This window comes from Suncus etruscus, chromosome 5 (genome assembly GCF_024139225.1).
Source record: "Suncus etruscus isolate mSunEtr1 chromosome 5, mSunEtr1.pri.cur, whole genome shotgun sequence".
Lineage (NCBI taxonomy): Eukaryota > Metazoa > Chordata > Mammalia > Eulipotyphla > Soricidae > Suncus > Suncus etruscus.
Genome location: NC_064852.1, coordinates 145,461,476 through 145,479,501, shown reverse-complemented (window position 1 = coordinate 145,479,501; position 18,026 = coordinate 145,461,476). Strand labels below are relative to the sequence as shown.

General features: G+C 34.3%; 1 protein-coding gene across 1 annotated transcript in view; it reads right to left on the bottom strand.

Moving 5' to 3' along the window:
- Nucleotides 1-1,097: 1,097 nt before the first annotated feature.
- Nucleotides 1,098-18,026, bottom strand: part of ANGPT1 (angiopoietin 1) — a 272,220-nt gene continuing 255,291 nt past the window's right edge. The window contains exons 8-9 of the mRNA XM_049773961.1: nucleotides 15,587-15,717; nucleotides 1,098-1,304 (exon numbers count right to left, since the gene is read on the bottom strand). Coding sequence (XP_049629918.1) covers nucleotides 1,144-1,304; nucleotides 15,587-15,717 — 292 coding nt within the window. The 3' untranslated portion in view covers nucleotides 1,098-1,143. The remainder of the gene's footprint in view (nucleotides 1,305-15,586; nucleotides 15,718-18,026) is intronic.

Below are 18,026 nucleotides of genomic sequence, written 5' to 3'. Positions count from 1 at the left end.
AACTGGAACAGAATGGATCTGGAAAGTATGTTTCAGTTAATTAGCAAAAATTAAATTAGCATGAAATAGGATAAAGAAAAGAAAGATCTAAAAACATTAAAAATAATATATAGTTACACTTAAATGTACATATATGCAACAGGATACTCTAAAATGAACTGCTCCAGTTTACTTGGTTTTATACTTCCGCTTAGTACACTAAATTACTGCTTTCATGTATAATATCAAAGGACATATTAGATGCATGTATAGTAAGATCCTGATATATTTCACATTTTTAAAATTTTATTCAGGGTAGAAATATATTTATATATAGATCACTTTTTAAAATAAGTGAAATTTATAGAAAAGTGGATGGTATGATTTTTTTAAAACATCATATGTCCTTACTTGATAATGTCCATTTTCTTCATAAAACTGTATCCAAAAGTAGAGTGATGAAGTGTGAATCTACTTCACACACAATGTTATTCAGAAATAATTCATTAAGGTCTACCAAAATAAGTTTTACATTTGAAGACAGGTTGGCTGAATTCAAGTGCTGAATAGGACTTAAGAATTAGGCTTCTAAAAATCCATGAACCAACTCAGAGGACAGTACTGTTGTGTCTTCTTTGAACTTTTATTAAAATTGTGCAACAGTATAAAGTCATCATCATCATCATTAGTTTGCATAGAAATAACACCATTTCACTGGTGTAACACAGCTCTTCCAAAAGGTTACGGCAAGCCTGTTTTTATTTTTCATGTATATTTTACTCAAAATTCCCCCCACTTCTTCAGTTTTTACATGGAATAAGCCATATTTATCATCTGATCACCACAGTTCCCAAATCAATCCCGCTAGTAGTTTGAAGCAGAGTGAACTGAATAGTTTCTTCCCCTTTAAAAACATGACAGTGGATGGTATTCTCCGTAACGTGGGCTCAGGCATCCCAGATAACCCAAGGATAGAAGAGGGAACTCAGAAAGATTCCAAGTGCAGAGTCTGGAAGGTCCATGATTTCACATAACTGCCACTTGCTACTGGAAGGGAGACAATGTTTGCTTGAGAGGAGTTCAAGCAGTTATTCATCTGGTAGTTTCTCCAGATTTCTGTTGCTTTTATGCTTTTTATGATTGCCTCTGATGTTGTGTCTTTCTTCAAAAGTCCGAAGGTCTAATCATCATGGTGGTGGAACGTAAGGAGTAACTCGGACCTTTGAAGTAATGCCATTTAATTCCATTGAGTTTGCCATGATTTTGTCCCGCAGTATAGTACATTCCGTTCAAATTGGATGGGCCACAAGCATCAAACCACCAGCCTGAAAAGTTAATTGTGAAAGAAAGAAAAAGGAGAAGAAACAATTACTAAGTAAATTGGAACCTTTAGAAATTAATGGCCAAAACAATTGGAGAACTTATTTATATATTGATCCTTTTCAATATGTATCTTCTTTGTAGTATAGTTGTTTTAAATGGCAGCTTTTTTCAGCAGCTTTTGAAGGTATCAGAAAAGATACTTAAGAAATTCATCTTTCAGTGGGACCATTTATCTCTGTGCTTCTAAATATGACCTAAGACAGGTCTGAGGGTATAAGGAAGAAAGTAAAATATAAGTATACATTGGATGCATTTCACTTTATGTCAGTTATTGGGAATAGAACAATTGATTATTTGTGAACAAGTTTAAAAGCTTAGAAAACTGTCATCTAATGGGAAAAAGAGATGTTTTCCATGTACTTTATAAAACTGGTCCTCATCTGAAATTAATTGCCTCCTGCATTTAATTGTTTGCTGGATTGTTTCTATAAATTTAAATATTTAAATCCTATCCATATGACAAACTGGAGAATTTCTCATTAACAGTAGTCACTTAGCAGTTAGTAGTGATTTAGTAGTCACTTAGCCCCTCTAGAAACCTATTTTCTTTAATTAAAAGACAAAAAATTCCCCACAGTTGTTCCTGAAGCAATTGCTTCCCCCATTATTCCTGCACTCCCCAGTGAAATCACCCATTTTTGGAAATATTGGTTGCCCTACAATTTAATTTTTGCAATTTTCCTGTTATTTCTAAACAGTAAAAGAAAAAAGAAACAAGTTGTTGAGTAGCAAGGAACTCTCCATTTGTTCTTATAGATTTTTTTGGTAAGGATAACTCAGAACTTTATATTATGAATTAGTTCTTGAACAAAATAGTACTTCCTCCCTCCCCTAAAGTAACACAACTTAAATCTTTTGGGAGAGATTTATGCCAGAGACATTCTGGCATATTTTTATTTGGATACAGTTGACCTGTCTTTGATTGCAGAGTTATACCTCAGGGACTAATAGCAAAAGAAAGAGAAAACTGAACAGCTGATGTTTAACTGTAATATGAGCATCATCTTACAGAAACTTAAGAAAAATTCAAATAGTGAAAGCTAGCTCTTATTTTCCAATTTTAGAAGATGAATATAGCTGAGTTATGTTTATAAATCCATATGAGAGGCATAGCAAGCTTATTAACCATCATTTTTTTTGTTTTTTCAGGCCACATCTGTTTAATGCTCAGGGGTTACTCCTCGTTAAGTGCTCAGAAATTGCCCCTGGCTTGTGGGGACCATATGGGACGCTGGGGGATCAAACCGCAGTCCTTCCTTGGCTAGCGCTTGCAAGGTAGACACCTTACCTCTAGCGCCATCTCGCCGGCCCCAACCATCAATTCTTAAGGTATATCTTTATGAACTTGAAAAGACACTGTATTCAGTGTTGTTTTACCAACTGGATACAAACAATTAAGATGCTCATAAAATCAGTGCATGGAGACAGAAGTTTCTTGTTTGGCAAGGAAGGAAAAACTATAAACTTTTTTCTTTTATGATTAATTCCTTTAAATTTCTTGTTTGTTTTTCTGTTTTTTAAATAAGTGAAACTAGTAAAAACGTGCTATTTATATTATAAAAGGCTTATTCTTTGGAAATTGATTTACCCAGAAGACACTAAAAAGAACAGAATGAAATCTAAATTGATTGTGTTAGTGCTTATACATATCTTTCTTTTCCATGACCTCCTGCATTGCTCCTTCTGAGAGATTCCTAACATTTGAAATCTCTCATCTGGTCTACTGTAATATGAACTACTACATTATCACAGAAATATACATTATCACACCAAACCAAAAACCACAGTAGGGAACTCATGATTTATTGTTTGATCTATAGATTCACATGCACATTGGAAGAGTATAGAAAAGCAGGAGGAACCTGATATTAAGGGCACAGGCCATAGTCACATATTGGCTAGGAAACAAACAGCGGAGAACTACTTGCTCTTATTTATCTCTTCTAATAAGTAAAGTGGCATAATTCAATGTAAGGACAATGTAAGGTCTTTAAGAGATATTGAAAGGATTCCAATTTGACTGGTTTATAGTTAATAAGAGAAATACTGCTTCAAGCTGAGAGAGTATGAAGACTTTTTCTTATTTTTCTAAGAGAAACAAAACTGTTGGATCATTTTGTCTACTTGATGCTGAATTCGCCTGAATTTGACTAATATTTCTTCTTGTATACTGAAAATCCTACTTGATACCCAAATCCTATTGAAAATCCATGCTTATTATACTAACCTGGTGTAATCATTATGTAATTACAGTGGAGAGTTGTTATGTACTTCTCAAGAAAACAGATGTTGTCCCTTCATTCATGTAACTTATTTCTGATGTGAGAAATAGAGGGAGTAAGAAAATAAGTGAAATAATAATGAAGAATATTTCCCCCACCAAAAAGCAAAGGTGAAGAATAGAATCAGAAATGTAGAGGAGAATAACAGGAAAAGCAAAAGTATGATAGTTAATGAGCCTGGAAGTACAAAAGGGAAGTACCAAAAGTAACATGCATAGAGAAATTTTTATGGGTCACACCAATATCATGAGGAATGGTTATTGGTGTATTAAAGGGACTAAAAGAATAACAGTGTATATAATATGATGCATAGTGTACAAGGTGGACACTGAAGGAAGGTCAGATAAAAATGTAAGTAATCTTCGTGGAAAGTAGAACAATGTGGAAATGCTGAGTTTATCCAGGTTATTTGTTATCAGGGAATAAGTGAAACAGGTTTTAGATAACATATTTAAACAGAGAAGTCAGATATATAGGTTAAATGTTTAGTAAATTTTTATAACTCTTATAGTATCTATGGTCTGCCAGTTATACTGACAGCAAGATGAACACATAACAGCATGTTTAAGGGGAGAATAATGCAGCTGAAATTAATTCTAAAGACATTAAGTAATTGACAGACAGGAAGATCAGAGTTGAGTAAGATAAAATTCCTGATTTGGAGGATTACAGTTTTGTATGGAATACAGAAAAATAATGTAAAAAAATGAAGCAAAAATAAAGATAGAAAAAAAAAAAAAGGTAGAAGACCCTGCCTGTGGATTCTAGGTTCAATTCGTTTCTCATTTGCTATCTGACCTGGCTGCTGAAGGATAAGTACAAGTCTACTATGCAGAAGGTGGTTACCAGGGAAGAGAAAGAGGAAGTTAAACTGCTCGTAGTTTGGATTTGCCTGAGCAATGGAGGGTAAGAGGTTGGAGTAAGAGGTTAGAACTCATAAATAATGAGACAAAGAGCGGTTTTTTTATTATAATTTTAGAAAATTTCTTATGGGCAATGAGGAGCCTAGAGAGTATGAGACCCAAAATTAAAAGAGGCAAATTTGGATTTTGACATGACTAATTAAAAAGTGGTCTTAAGCGATAATGTAATATTTTATATTTATCAAACTACATCTATATGTCAGTAACTCACTTAATAATGTTACATAAATTTCCTCTCTAACATAGTCTTATATGGTGAGAAAAACACCATAACAGTGACCATCATACTCTGGTAGTTTAAAGAATTTTTCCAAAGTCTAATTGTCACTTAGTTTCTCATTCAGTAGCTGTAAACAATAATGTTGATGAATGATCTTCAAATATGCTGAGCCCAGAGAAGATGATTTTCTGACTATTAGGGCCTGTAAAAATCCAGTAGCTTTATGTATGTTATCTAGGAAGTGAGTCATATTTACAGTAAAAACAAAAATTAAATTAGAGTTTGTGAGATTAATAAAGTTTCAATAATAAAGACCAGGCCACCAATGTCAATATATTGTCTTATTTGCTTAGTTGGTTTAGTAGGGAAATATTAAAATAATCAAGAAGTAAGTGAGTGGCGAATATATGCATTGTGTTTGTTTATATGGCATGTAAGTGCCTGATAAAAATTTTCTCTTCAATGATTTATTTTGATCTCACATGGAACTTAAATAGCTTTAGGTATTCATTTATTGATTTATCTTAAATCCATGGTTATGCATATTGTGAATTATCAGAGAATTAATTAAGATAATAACAATGGTGAATTAGAATGTCAGAAACTAAAATAAAATTTCAATTATTTATTGATTGAAAAAAGACGTTAATTATTTTTGTGTCTTATAAAATCATATGAACTGCCAGGTAGCAAATGTCATTTTTTCTAAGTAAGCAAATATTCTCAATCTTCTTGCATTAAAGAAATGGAATTTCTTTTGATTGTATGTTCGTACTGCTCACTTAACACATCATTTTAAGAACTTAAATTAAAGCACAATAAGTGGTTACTCTAATATAGTACACTAACACTTATATTTATGAGTATTTTGTGTTGAGTTGCATGTGTATCAGTTGCAAAGAATGAGGGTGTTAAGAGATTTTGTATGCGAACATACAAAGGGATTATGTCAGGATCTGTAATTCCTTTTTGATGATACAAAATAGCTAAAATTTTTATTTTCAAAAATCCTGAAGAAAACTAAACTTTGTCCTACATATTTCTGGAAATAAAAACTGAGAAATTTGCTTAAACTTTTAATCTAGAAAAGTCACTTGAACTTAAAAGAAACCAGTGTTGAAAAGAACAGAAGAAAACAGCTTCAATCTGCTATTGGAATGGTGATAAAATGTCTCAAATGTTTTATGATTGGCAGCTGCTAAGAAGAACTTTGCCAAGTATTTTTCTTTATAACCTGTAACCTCATGTATATTTGAATAAGAAATCTGAGATACATGTTTCTAATTCATTTACACTTCACTCATTAAAATTTAGTTTTGTAATAACTATTCGGGACTTCCCAGGCTCTTCAAAATCTTCTGAGTCTTTTATCTTTGAAGCAGAAAATTTACATTTTATCACCAATAAATGAAAACTATGTCCAGAAAGCAGGAATTTGATTCTAAACTTTCTACTCAGGAAGTTCAACTTTATTTGAAAGTCACGAAACTTAACTCTCAATTTCTTCTGATCCTAAACAAAATGTCTCTCAACACTTCCTTTCTAATATAAAAAAACACAGCAATATTGGGAAGAAAAAAGAAATATGTCTGTTTCATTCATTTTCAATGTCTGTATTCTAATCAGCATCTAATAATCGGTATCTATTTTAATATGTAAAGGAATATGGGTGGGAAGTTAGAATTTTCTCCTTTATTGATAATAAGGGTGGGGCTAAACCAAATTTATTGGTGTCCTTGTTATTAGCTGGATGGATCATCAGGAAAAATACGCTGACTGAATTCCTGTGTACAAAGATGTCCTTACCCAGATCTAGTCTCAAGGGACAGCTGAGAGGGTCTTGTGTGCGGGAGGCCAAAGACCTTTCTAGAGGTCTGCATTCCTTCTGTCATCTCATACTAGAGCCTGTCAGGCCAAAGCCTTGGCACTTTTTCCTTTCCCTTCTTTTGGTTCCAAAGATGAAAAGTTGTTTATCCTGGCTAGCGATTGCACATTCATTAGATCTCTTTAGGTATTCTCACACTGTCTCTTCCTTCCTCTGGGCTTCATATCCCTTTCACTCAATGTAAGTGATGGGGATCCTCATGAACATGCACTGTAGGCTGTACAAACCAAGGTAAGCCCTTCTCCTTTTAGCAGAGGTCACAGCAGAAAGAGCAAGGCCAATTGGCTTATCTGGAAGTCACACTCAAATCCTACCTCTGATACTAATCCTGCATCTGCCCTTTGGCAGATTATTCAACTTCCTTTTTTCTCAATCCTTGCCAAAAATATTATTATTGTGGTTCCTTGTTCAAAAGAATGTGTGCCATGTAAGTATTGATTACTTAGAATAATGCAAATATGCTTATCAAAGCACAGTCCATATTTGTTATTATTAAAGTGCAAACAACACTAAGTGTTTTATTACTTCTTATCCATTGTTAACTACTGACCTGTAAATTCAGCCTATCAGTTCTGCCTCACCTTTGATTTTTAAAACTTAACTTTCCAGATACATTTTCCGAATTTCCCATCCCTTCTCAGCTATTATATGCCTAGTAAGAGAAACTTTCCCTAGAAAATAGGAATAGAATACTAAACTTCATAATTAGGGAGTCCACGATTATCTTGAAAGTTAGAAACTCAAGTTTCTCTAATTCTGGAGTTTAGTTTTCTGGAGTTTTTTTTTTTTTTTGAAATTATTTTTAGAGAGTTCATAGTTAACACTTATAGTAGAGACATGTATATAGAATCAAAATATAGAATCAAAACCTGAGCCATATCCATGACCCAGTTTTATTTTTTTTTTTACTTGAACTAATTATTATTTTTGCAGTGCCAGTGCTCAAACTCAATGTCTTAGAAATGCCTAACTTACTTGATATGTAAAAGACATAGGATCAGTCCCCAGCATCATGTTTCCCCAACCGCTGCCAGGAGTGAGCCCTGAGCAGACACTGCAGTACTTAATAAGGCCCAAATAAACAAAAACAAAGAACTAAAAAAACAAAGTTTGTCCCAGACATTGAAGCTAGAGTAATGAAAAGCATGCTATCCCTACCTGCAAGAACAAACATTTTTGTTGAATAGGTTTACAGACTGTATATTAAATAAGACTTTTCTCTGAATAAAGTAATATAATATAGATTTCTGTAGCCAATCTTACCTAATCCATATGGATCATTTCTCTCAACATTTCCTCTTGGAATGCCAGTTATCTGACAATCCTTAGCATATACCTCCTAAATTATTTTAAAATCCAAGATGATTATAATTTCTTAAAGATTTTGTCACTCCAACTAATCAGTGAACTGTTTATTCATTTCATTTGCTCTGTATTCCTTGAGATCATGTAGTAGGCAAGGCAAGCATTTATCAACTCTCCGCTACTAGCATCTGGCAAATTCTAGGGTATACTAAGAATTTATGTGTATTGCTTTATCCCCTCTTTCAAAACTGAGCTGAGAAATATCCTTTGTTAGCTTTAGCTAAGTCTTGTCTGTCTGCTGACATAGTTTAATGCGTGGGAAAAGAGATTGGAGTTTCTACCACAACAGATTCTTTCTGTAGAAGGTTAGGTCACATTTTTACATAGCTTTTATATTGTATACTAAATATGGAAATTGTGTTTAAAGAAAAAGAAAGGTAAGGAAATAATTTAGAATAGTATTGTGATCATGTATTTTTTTTCTCAGTAAGGTTTAGCAATCAGAGTTTCTAACACATTTCAAAATAATTATTTGAGGGATTGTAGTTAAGTATCAATAACTATGGTTACTTTGATACAAGCTCATTTTTGACATGATCACTTCATGTCATGTAAAACGAAGGCTTCATTTTTTTAATTCTAGCATCAGAAAACTTCTATATATTGGAACTACATTAAAATTAATATAAACAAAAACATGGACTGAATTAAATTACATTTTCATTCTCTAAAAGTTAAAGAGTATATAAAATGTGAAGCAGATAATGACTCAGTCTTTCTTGAGCTCAGGAGGGTAATACAGTAAGACTTCTGCATAAAAACATGTTCTACAATTATTTCCTCCTACAATTAAATGTACATAGAATATCATATCATTGTATATTATTTCCTATTTAAAAGGAAAAATCCTTAAATAATATTTACAATGTAAATAAAATTATAGGCAATTATTGCTTCTATATACATGTTGACAAATTACATCTGTCTAATAACCCATTAAGGGTTCAGTTCTGTAACAAATATATTTTGACCGTGAACTATATAGTCTAATCTTATGAGAAAAAAACATAGCAAAACAGGAGAATTATTTACTATTTAAATTAAAAGAATTTCCAGATTACCTTAAACAGATAAAACCAATACCAATATTACTGAAAAAAAGTGATGCAAAATATTGAATAATTTATTTTTGTTTTGCTTTTGTGCCACACCCAGCAGTGTTTAGAGCTTATTTCTGGATCTGGGCTCAGAAATTTAGGAGACCATAAGAGGTGCTGGGAATCAAATCCAGGTCATTCTCATGCAAGACAACTTGCTTGCTCACTTTACTATTCTCAAGCCTATGTCTTTTGATACAAATGTACTTTCTTAATTAAGAACACACTGTTTGGGGGCGGGTGCAGTGGCACAAGGGGTAAGGAGTCTGCCTTGCCCATGCTAGCCTAGGAAGGACAGCGGTTCGATGCCCTGGCGTCCCATATGGTTCCCCAATCTAGTAGTGATTTCTGAGCGCCTAGCCAGGAGTAACCCCTGAGCGTCACCGGGTGTGGCCCAAAAAAACAGAGGGAAAATAAAAAAAGAACACACTGTTTTCATGCAACAGTAAGAATTACAACTTGTGACTTAAAACTAGATATTTCTCCACATTCCAGTTCCAATGAGTGCTTCAAATAATTGAATTAGAAAACCAGGAGAAAGAAGAGAGAAGAGAATGGGGAGGGCCAGAACACAAGCACAATGGGGGTAGGGCGTTAGCCTTGTATGTGGTCGACCCAACCCGTGTTCCATCCCATATGGCATCTTAAATGGTCCCCTGAGACTTCATGAGCGCAGAGCCAGGAGTAACCCCTGAGTACTGCCAGGTGTGCCCCCAAAAGCAAGAGAGAAAGGGGGGAGAGGAGAGAGAGAGAGAGAGAGAGAGAGAGAGAGAGAGAGAGAGAGAGAGAGAGAGAGAGAGAGAGAGAGAGAGAGAGAGAGAGAGAGAGGAAGGAGACATCTTTTCTAGGTCTACAATACGGGCATAAGTGATTTTCTCTGAATACATAATTTTTATTTTGTTCTTAAACATACAAAGTCTTCCCTGAAAATTCTTTCCAGTCATTGATCCCTTTAAATTGTTTCTCCCTTCTTCAAAACATGATGTCTTATGATGTCTCATAATTTTTCTTTAGAACAGGTTAGTAAGGTTTGAATTCAATGTATTTTAAATTCCTACTATCTCTTAATAAATGCAAGACCTATTCTCTATTGCTCTCTTCATGATAACAATTGGTTCTTAATAATTACTGTGTAAACTTGATAGATAGAGGTCAGGAAGTATAAAATTAAGAAAGAACGAAGAAGATTCAAATGTTCTACCTTATTTAATTTAAATTTAGGCCACACTGCATTTTAATTTAAAGAATGAAGAAGATTAAAATGTCCTACCTTATTTAGGCTTTACTGCATTTTAATTTTAATTTAAAATTTTAATAGCCTCCAAATCAATTCCCTTTCTATACTTGAAGAAAACTATTTAGGACATTTAGCAGGCAACATATTTTGCTTCCTTTTAGAAGAAACAAAGATACATATAAAATAAGTTAAAATCTATATTAATTGATGAAAACAAAGAACAGTTCACTTCTGTTCTTTGAAAAATCACTAAATCTTACAATTTACAAGATACTTTATTTTGGGTGAGAAAACCCAAAATGGTGATTGGAGACTACCCCAAACTTGGTATATGGGGGCCACTCCTGGTAGTGCTCGGAAACATGTGGTACTGAGGATTGGATTTGGGCCTTCTGCATACATTATGGATAATGTACTCTATGAGCTATGTACTCAATGGATTATAAACTATGTGTTCAGCCTCAAAGACACTCTAAAATAGGTAACTGTATATGAAAATCATAACATTAGAACTATTATTAACATTTGACCTGAGTTGAGCTAAACTTTAAAAAGTAAAGTAAAACAGGCAATGGATACCAATAAACATTTAGAAGTAGAAAAGAAAGTAATTAGCTCAAGAAAATGGTTCTATGAAAAAGTAGGATAGAGAAAAAAGAGAGGTGACTTGAGGTAACTCAGTAGAACATGTGTTTCAAGCAAAATTCAAACTACCTGGACTGTCAATGATATTCATCTTTATGCTCTCCAGTTCTTATTTATTTAAATTCCACATTATAACTTTGCAAAGTGAAGTAAGACCTGTTTTCTTTCAAAAGAATATTTGATAGCTGAACAGAATTTATTGCAAGAGTACATCTATTTAGATTATTTTAGCCCAAGCAATAAGTAGAAAAAAATTCTCCAACATATGTGTTTGTTGGTATATAAGGAGTAGGTCCCTGAATGATTCAGGATAAAAATAAAATGCAAAGTTCAGTCATCTGAAGCATAAATATAATCATAACTTTAAGCAAATTTTCTCATTGACAGGCAAGATATGCATTTTCTTCTTTGCTTTGCTTTGTATTTTCATTATTATGACAGAAATATGAACATATTGAAATACTTTTCTAAAGAATCACTTGAAAAAATCTGCCATTTGTCTTTTATGTGTTGTATTTATTTGGTATGAAAAATTATTTATAAAAGTATAATAAAATGAAGTGTATTTCAATATTAAAATAGATAGGAAACTGTAGAATCAAAGTCCTTTTGTCTTGGTATATTAAAGTAGATAATTATATTTATAGCTTCCAAGAGGTAAGAAGAAAAAATTATTCCATAAAAAATATATAAGAATATTGATAGGGGCTGGAGAAATAGCATGGAAGTAAGGCGTTTGCATTTCATGCAGAAGGACGGTGGTTCGAATCCCAGCATCCCATATGGTCCTCTGTGCCTGCCAGGGGCGATTTCTGAGCCTAGAGCCAGGAGTAATCCCTGAGCACTGCTGGGTGGGACCCAAAAACCAAAAACAAACAAAAAAAAGAATATTGAGAGACAATGAGAAGAATTAATTCTACTTTGGATTAAAATAAAATAAATTATTCTAACTGACTTTGACAACCGTTACTGAACAGAGCCTACCTTGGGACTAATAAGGAAAACCCTACCCTAGACTGTAGCCCAGGACACATAAAAAACAACAACAACAAGATGTCTTATTGCAGAGGTCCAACTTGGACAACAGAGACTGAGCAGAACCTTTGGATCCATAATATCCTCGGCTTTGGCTTAGGGACTAAACGAAAACAGGGAGCAAGTGTTACAGAAGACTGAACACAACAACAACGATGGATAGGAACCTCTAGAACCTAGAGACTCTATCCTAGACCCTGACCTATAACCTGCGAAAATACCAAGATCGCTAGCTACAGTGGCTTGATTTTCTCACACACAACCGAGAGGAAACTTTCCTGGCATCACAAAAAAGCCTTTGGGATGGGGTAATGAGTATATATGGAGCCAGGGGTTGATCCCATGATGGTATGTTTCAAGGATGGAGAAACCCCGAATCTCTTAGGCCACGGGAATTTCCTTTCTTCCCCAATGCTTACTGTGCCTATGCAAAAAAAAAAAAAAAAAAGTGGGGGAACGCCAAACCCTACCACTCCAGGAACCATACTTTTTCTTGTTTTATTTTGATTTGTTAGTTTTTTACTTTACTTCCCTTCTCTTTTTTCTTCCACTTTTCTCTTTCTTTTTCATGCTTGTGGTTATTATTTAGAGATTTATTTTTAATTTTATATGTCGGGCCCATTTTTTCCTTTTTTCTTCCATTTTTCTTTTCTTTTTGTTTTCTCTCTTCTTTCTTTTTTTGGTAGTTGTCACCAAATTTTTTTCCTCCCCTTTTTTTTATCCTTTTTTATCTCCAATGACGGTGGAATAGATGCTCAAACTACAACAAGCTATAAAGTGGAGACCAGTTGCACTAGCATTCTGGCGGGTAGAGGAGGGAGATATGGGATGCATACTGGGAACAGGGGCGGAGGGAGGACAGCACTAGTGGTGGGAATGCCCCTCATTCATTGTCACTATGTACCATAAATGATGCAGTGAAGGATTTGTAATGCACTTTGGTCACAATAAAAATAAAAAATTATTATTAAAAAATAAAATAAAGGGGCGAGCGATAGCACTTTTGCCTTGCATGCGGCTCACCCAGGATGGACCTCCGTTCGATCCCTGGTATCCTATATGGTCCCCCAATCTAGGAGTGATTTCTGAGCACATAGAGCTAGCCAGAAGAAACCCCTGAGCGTCACTCGGTGTGGCCCAATAAAACAAACAAAAATAATCTTCAGGATTTTTCTTAATGTTAGGGAGATGAAGTTCACTCTATTTCTCTTTCTTGATGACCAACTGCTAATGAATAGGCCCTCTCCAATGTCTTGAGTTTTCTGCTAATCAGTTCTGTTTGTTTGTTTGTTTGTTTGTTTGTTTGGGCCACACCCTGTGACGCTTAGGGGGTTCTCATGGCTATGCGCTCAGAAATCCTCCTGGCTTGGGGGACCATATGGGACTCCAGGGGATCGAACTGCGGTCTGTCCTACCTAGGCTAGGGCCGCAAGGCAGAAAGGCAGATGCCTTACCACTCGGTGCCACGCTCCAGCCCCTGCTAATCATTTCTTTAATGCTCTTGCTTTTCTAATCCTTTGTAAATTATTTAAATTATAATAAAATAAAATAATTATTCATTTCAGATGATATATTTAAATAGAAAACTGTAAAGACATTACTTATAAAAACAGTCAAAAATAAGTGAGTACAATCAAGTGGGCAAGCTACAAGATCAATATAAAAGAATCACTTTCATTTCAATATGAAAACAGTGATTAAAAATCAAGAAAACAATAATAGCATTTATAACTGCATCAAAATAATTAAATATTTATACATAAACTTTACTAAGGAAGTAAAAATGGTCTATACAATAAAAACTGTAAGGCACTATTAGAAGATATCAGACTGAGGGCTGGAGAGATATCGCAGAGGTAGGGTTTTTGCCTTGCAAGGGACAACCCAAGAAGGGCCCAGATTTGATCCCCGGCATCCCATGTGGTTCTCTGAGCCTGCCAGGAGTAATTTCAGAGTGTAAAGCTAGGAGTAACTCCTGAGCACTGACAGGTGTGGCCCATAAATTTAAAAAAAAAAAGTCAAAGAGATGAAAAGATAATCCATTGTCATGGAATAAAATAATTAATAGACTTGTAAAGCAATATATATATAGATTCAATGTGGTTTCTATTCAAATTCCAATGATATTTAATGGAAATACAATGAAACCACTAAAATGGTGTAAGTTTCACACAAGAACCTCAAATAACTAATCAATAATGAGAGAAAAGAAGAAAATCAGAGGCATGATATTGTCTGACTTCAAACTGTTACCAAGTGGATGCATAATAGACACATAATAGACCAAATAGACACATAAATCAAGGTAAATTGATTAAGAAAACCTAGAAATAAACTCGCACTTATTCAAACACTTATTCTATAATAATAGTTATCCTTTGCAATAGGAAAAGGAAATATTTTGCCACACGCAGAAGTGCTCAGGGTTTAGTCTTGGCTCTGAGAGCAAGATTAGTTGGTAATCACTGGGATTATGCCAGCATCAGTTCTGTGGGCTCAAGAGACCAGATGGGGTTCTGGGGATCAAATACAAGTCAGTCTTGAACAAAGTATGTGCCCTATAGGATGTATTGGCTTGGAAAAGGAAAATCTTTTAAAGAAATAGTACTGAAAATTAGATAATTATATGCGAAAAATTAAACCCAATCAGTCTTTACTTCATATACAAAAAGAAATTTAATATGAATAATGGCCTAAATAAAAGGCCATTAGTTATAAAATACAAAGATGAAAACACAGGTTATATATCATATGATATATATCAATATCACACATTTCCTGAGACAGCTGACTCCATGAACAAGGGATTGAAAGTAAAAAAGAATAACTAGAAATATATCAAATTTCAAGTTTCTGCATGGTAAAAGAATATTTTAGCCAACTGAAAGGAAAATATATTTACATATTATAAATTCAATAAGGGATTAACATCCATGGTATATATAAGAATGTTATAAAACAAAAATATCAGTAAAAAAGGTGTGTCAAAGGTGTCGAAGAAATGGAAACTCCACAGAAAGAAGTATACAGCTTTCTAAAAAATAAGCAGCAATCAAAAATAGAAGTATCAGATATTCAGCAATATCTTCTGCTGAAGAGTGAAATCACTAATTTAAAACTTTTCCCACCGTAAGTTGTTCCAGCTGTTGTCTATGATAGCTAAGATATAGAAAACCTCGTTTCCATTAAAAGATGCTGGAAAAAGATGCCTTATATCTTTTATAGAATACTAGCCAGCTATAAACCAAGACATAATTTTCCGTGTGTTTCAAAACAAAAACAAACAAAAAACTTGAAGAGGTTAGGTAAAGTGAAGTCAGAAGAAGAAAACCACATATTAGATTATTTCACTTATCTTTGCAAGATATGACAAATTGGTGAAAGCAGCATGATTCCTAAGAACTTGCTTTGAAGTTCCTAACCAGAACAGCACAGTCTTTTCACATACATGTAAAAACAATAACAACAACAACAAACAAAACATCAAGCCCAAACCCTTAAAATGTAATTTAGAAACTAATCCCATAGTTCTTACCTCCTGTGAGCATGAGGGCACATTTGCACATGCAGTTGTCATTATCAGCATCCTTAGTGCTGAAATTAGCACCATGTAAAATGAGGCTGCTCTGCTTTCCTGCTGTCCCACTGTGGCCCTTTAAATGCAACCTGAAAAGGGATGGAAAGAAACCATTAAATATAGTATCAGGATTCAAAAGACCAGCTTTCTCAATGCATGTCTATTTTGTGACCGACTGTTTCCTCCCTTCTTTGAACTCTGTCTTTCCAACAAATGTGAAGGAGAGGAGAGGGGAGGGGAGGAGGAGGGAGGGAAGGAGAGGGGAGGGGAGGGGAGGCATTTTATTATTTTCAGGTTAGAATTGCCAAGTACAATTGTGTGCTGTCACATATCTAAATATACCTCTCTATATGTTTACACGTGAAAAATGACACAGTCCCAATGGCACATACAGATGTTCCACAGGGAAATATTTCTTCTCTCTGTTATCCTTGGATATTGACAGTAAATTGTTTAATTCTGGTATATCACCCCTTTACCTTATATGATTTTATTATCCATGTATGTACCTTTTCTTCTTTGCCACATCTAAGCATCTAACAGGAGTATAAATTTCTTAGTCATCTTTGTATACTCTCTATAGCATATCCAGCACATACATCAAGTAATATTAATCAACTTATAAAATGAGTTCAAATTGTTTGGAGTTTGATATCAAGAGAATATATTGCGAGTAACATGCTTGACTTACATACAGCTGACCAAGATTGAATCACCATCTTCCCATATGATTCCCAGAGCAAGGCCAGGAGGAATTCTTAAGTGCAGACCAAGCAGTAATTCCTGAATATTACAATGTGTGGTTCACATACAAAACCAAAAACAACAACCTGTTTGAAAGTTTTTAAACAGACTGGGCCAGTGTGGTAGCACCGTGAGTGATACGGCATTTGCCTTGCACACAGCTGACCTAGAACTGACTCAGGTTTGATCCTCAGCATCCCAAATGGTCCCCCAAGTTGGGGGCAATTTCTGAGCACAGAGCCTGGAGTAACCCCTGAGCCCACTGGATGTGCTCCCTCAAAAGAGAAGTCTTTATTTCAATAGATGTAGCAATATTTTAATCTCCATGACTTAATTGTGCTCTTTAATGTAATTATTTAATTCAAGCACCACCTTTTTTTTTCTGATTTTAAATGTGTCCAGCATTTATGAACTGAAACTAGTTGAACTACTATAATGAAAATGGAAAATTTGTGTCACCTATTAGCCCTTTGAAGAAATAGATCTTGGAATAAAATGTATTCAATGACATGCTGTATAGTCCAAATGAGACATCAGATCATTAAGTCATACAAAGGAACCTAGACTCAAACATTCATGTGTCCTTTCAAATTACACAACTATTTCTAGAAACTAATATTCAATTCAAAAATGTAATGAAATCTTTATCCTCTCTGTTAGAGGGTACCATTCTAGGCTCCATTCTTCGACTTGTGCAAATATCAATATTTCTAGCTACAGAGGCATGATTTTATCACCCATGACAGAGCAGAAAGTTTCCAGACACTACAGAAGGACCTGGGGGAAAGTAAAAGATCATGTATGCAGCCTGTAGTTATTCCCATGACAGTATACTTCAAGGGTGGAGAAACCCTGTATCTCTTAGGCCAAGGAAATTCCCTTCCTAATCTCCTCAATGTTTACTGTGTCTATGCAAGAAAAAAAAAAAGAGAGAAGCGCAAATCGAATATTTTTCCTTTTTTTTTTTAATTTTGTTATTGTTGTTGCCTGTTGCTGTTTTTTTTTTTTTTCTTCTTTCTTTTGGGCTTTATTTTGTTTTCTATTTCAGGACTGTGGTTATTGTATGGTTGCTGTCTATATTGCTCTGGTGCTTTTTGAGTTTTTTGTTTGATTTTTTTTATCTTTGAATTTATTTTTAATTTGTTTTTGTACTGTTGTTATTTTTTTTGTTCTTTTTTTCTTTCTGCTCTTAAACTGATAGATATAGCCTCTAGAAGGACTCCTCTCGTTTTTTGCTTGTTCGATTTTTGCCCCATTTTATTTTATTATTATTTTTTTTTCTCTTTCCTTCAAACAACAAAATTTGAACCATCTTGCTCTGCCTCACAAATGGAGGGGAGAATAATGGAGGACACCAAGACCAAAAAGTCATATAAACATTAAATAGAAAAAGAAAAGGTTCAAACTTAAGCAACAAATCCAAAGCCAATGACAACAGAATCTATACCCAATTCACAACATACTAGACACAGAGAAGACCACCTATACTAGCAGCCTGGGGGCTAAAAGAGGGGGATATAAGATGCTGGTGGAGGGTGGAGGGAGGACAATATTGGTTGTAGAATGCCCCAGATTCACCATCACTATGTACCCAAAATATTACATTGAAATATTTGTAACCCACTTTGACTAAAATTAAAAAAGGTAAAAAAAA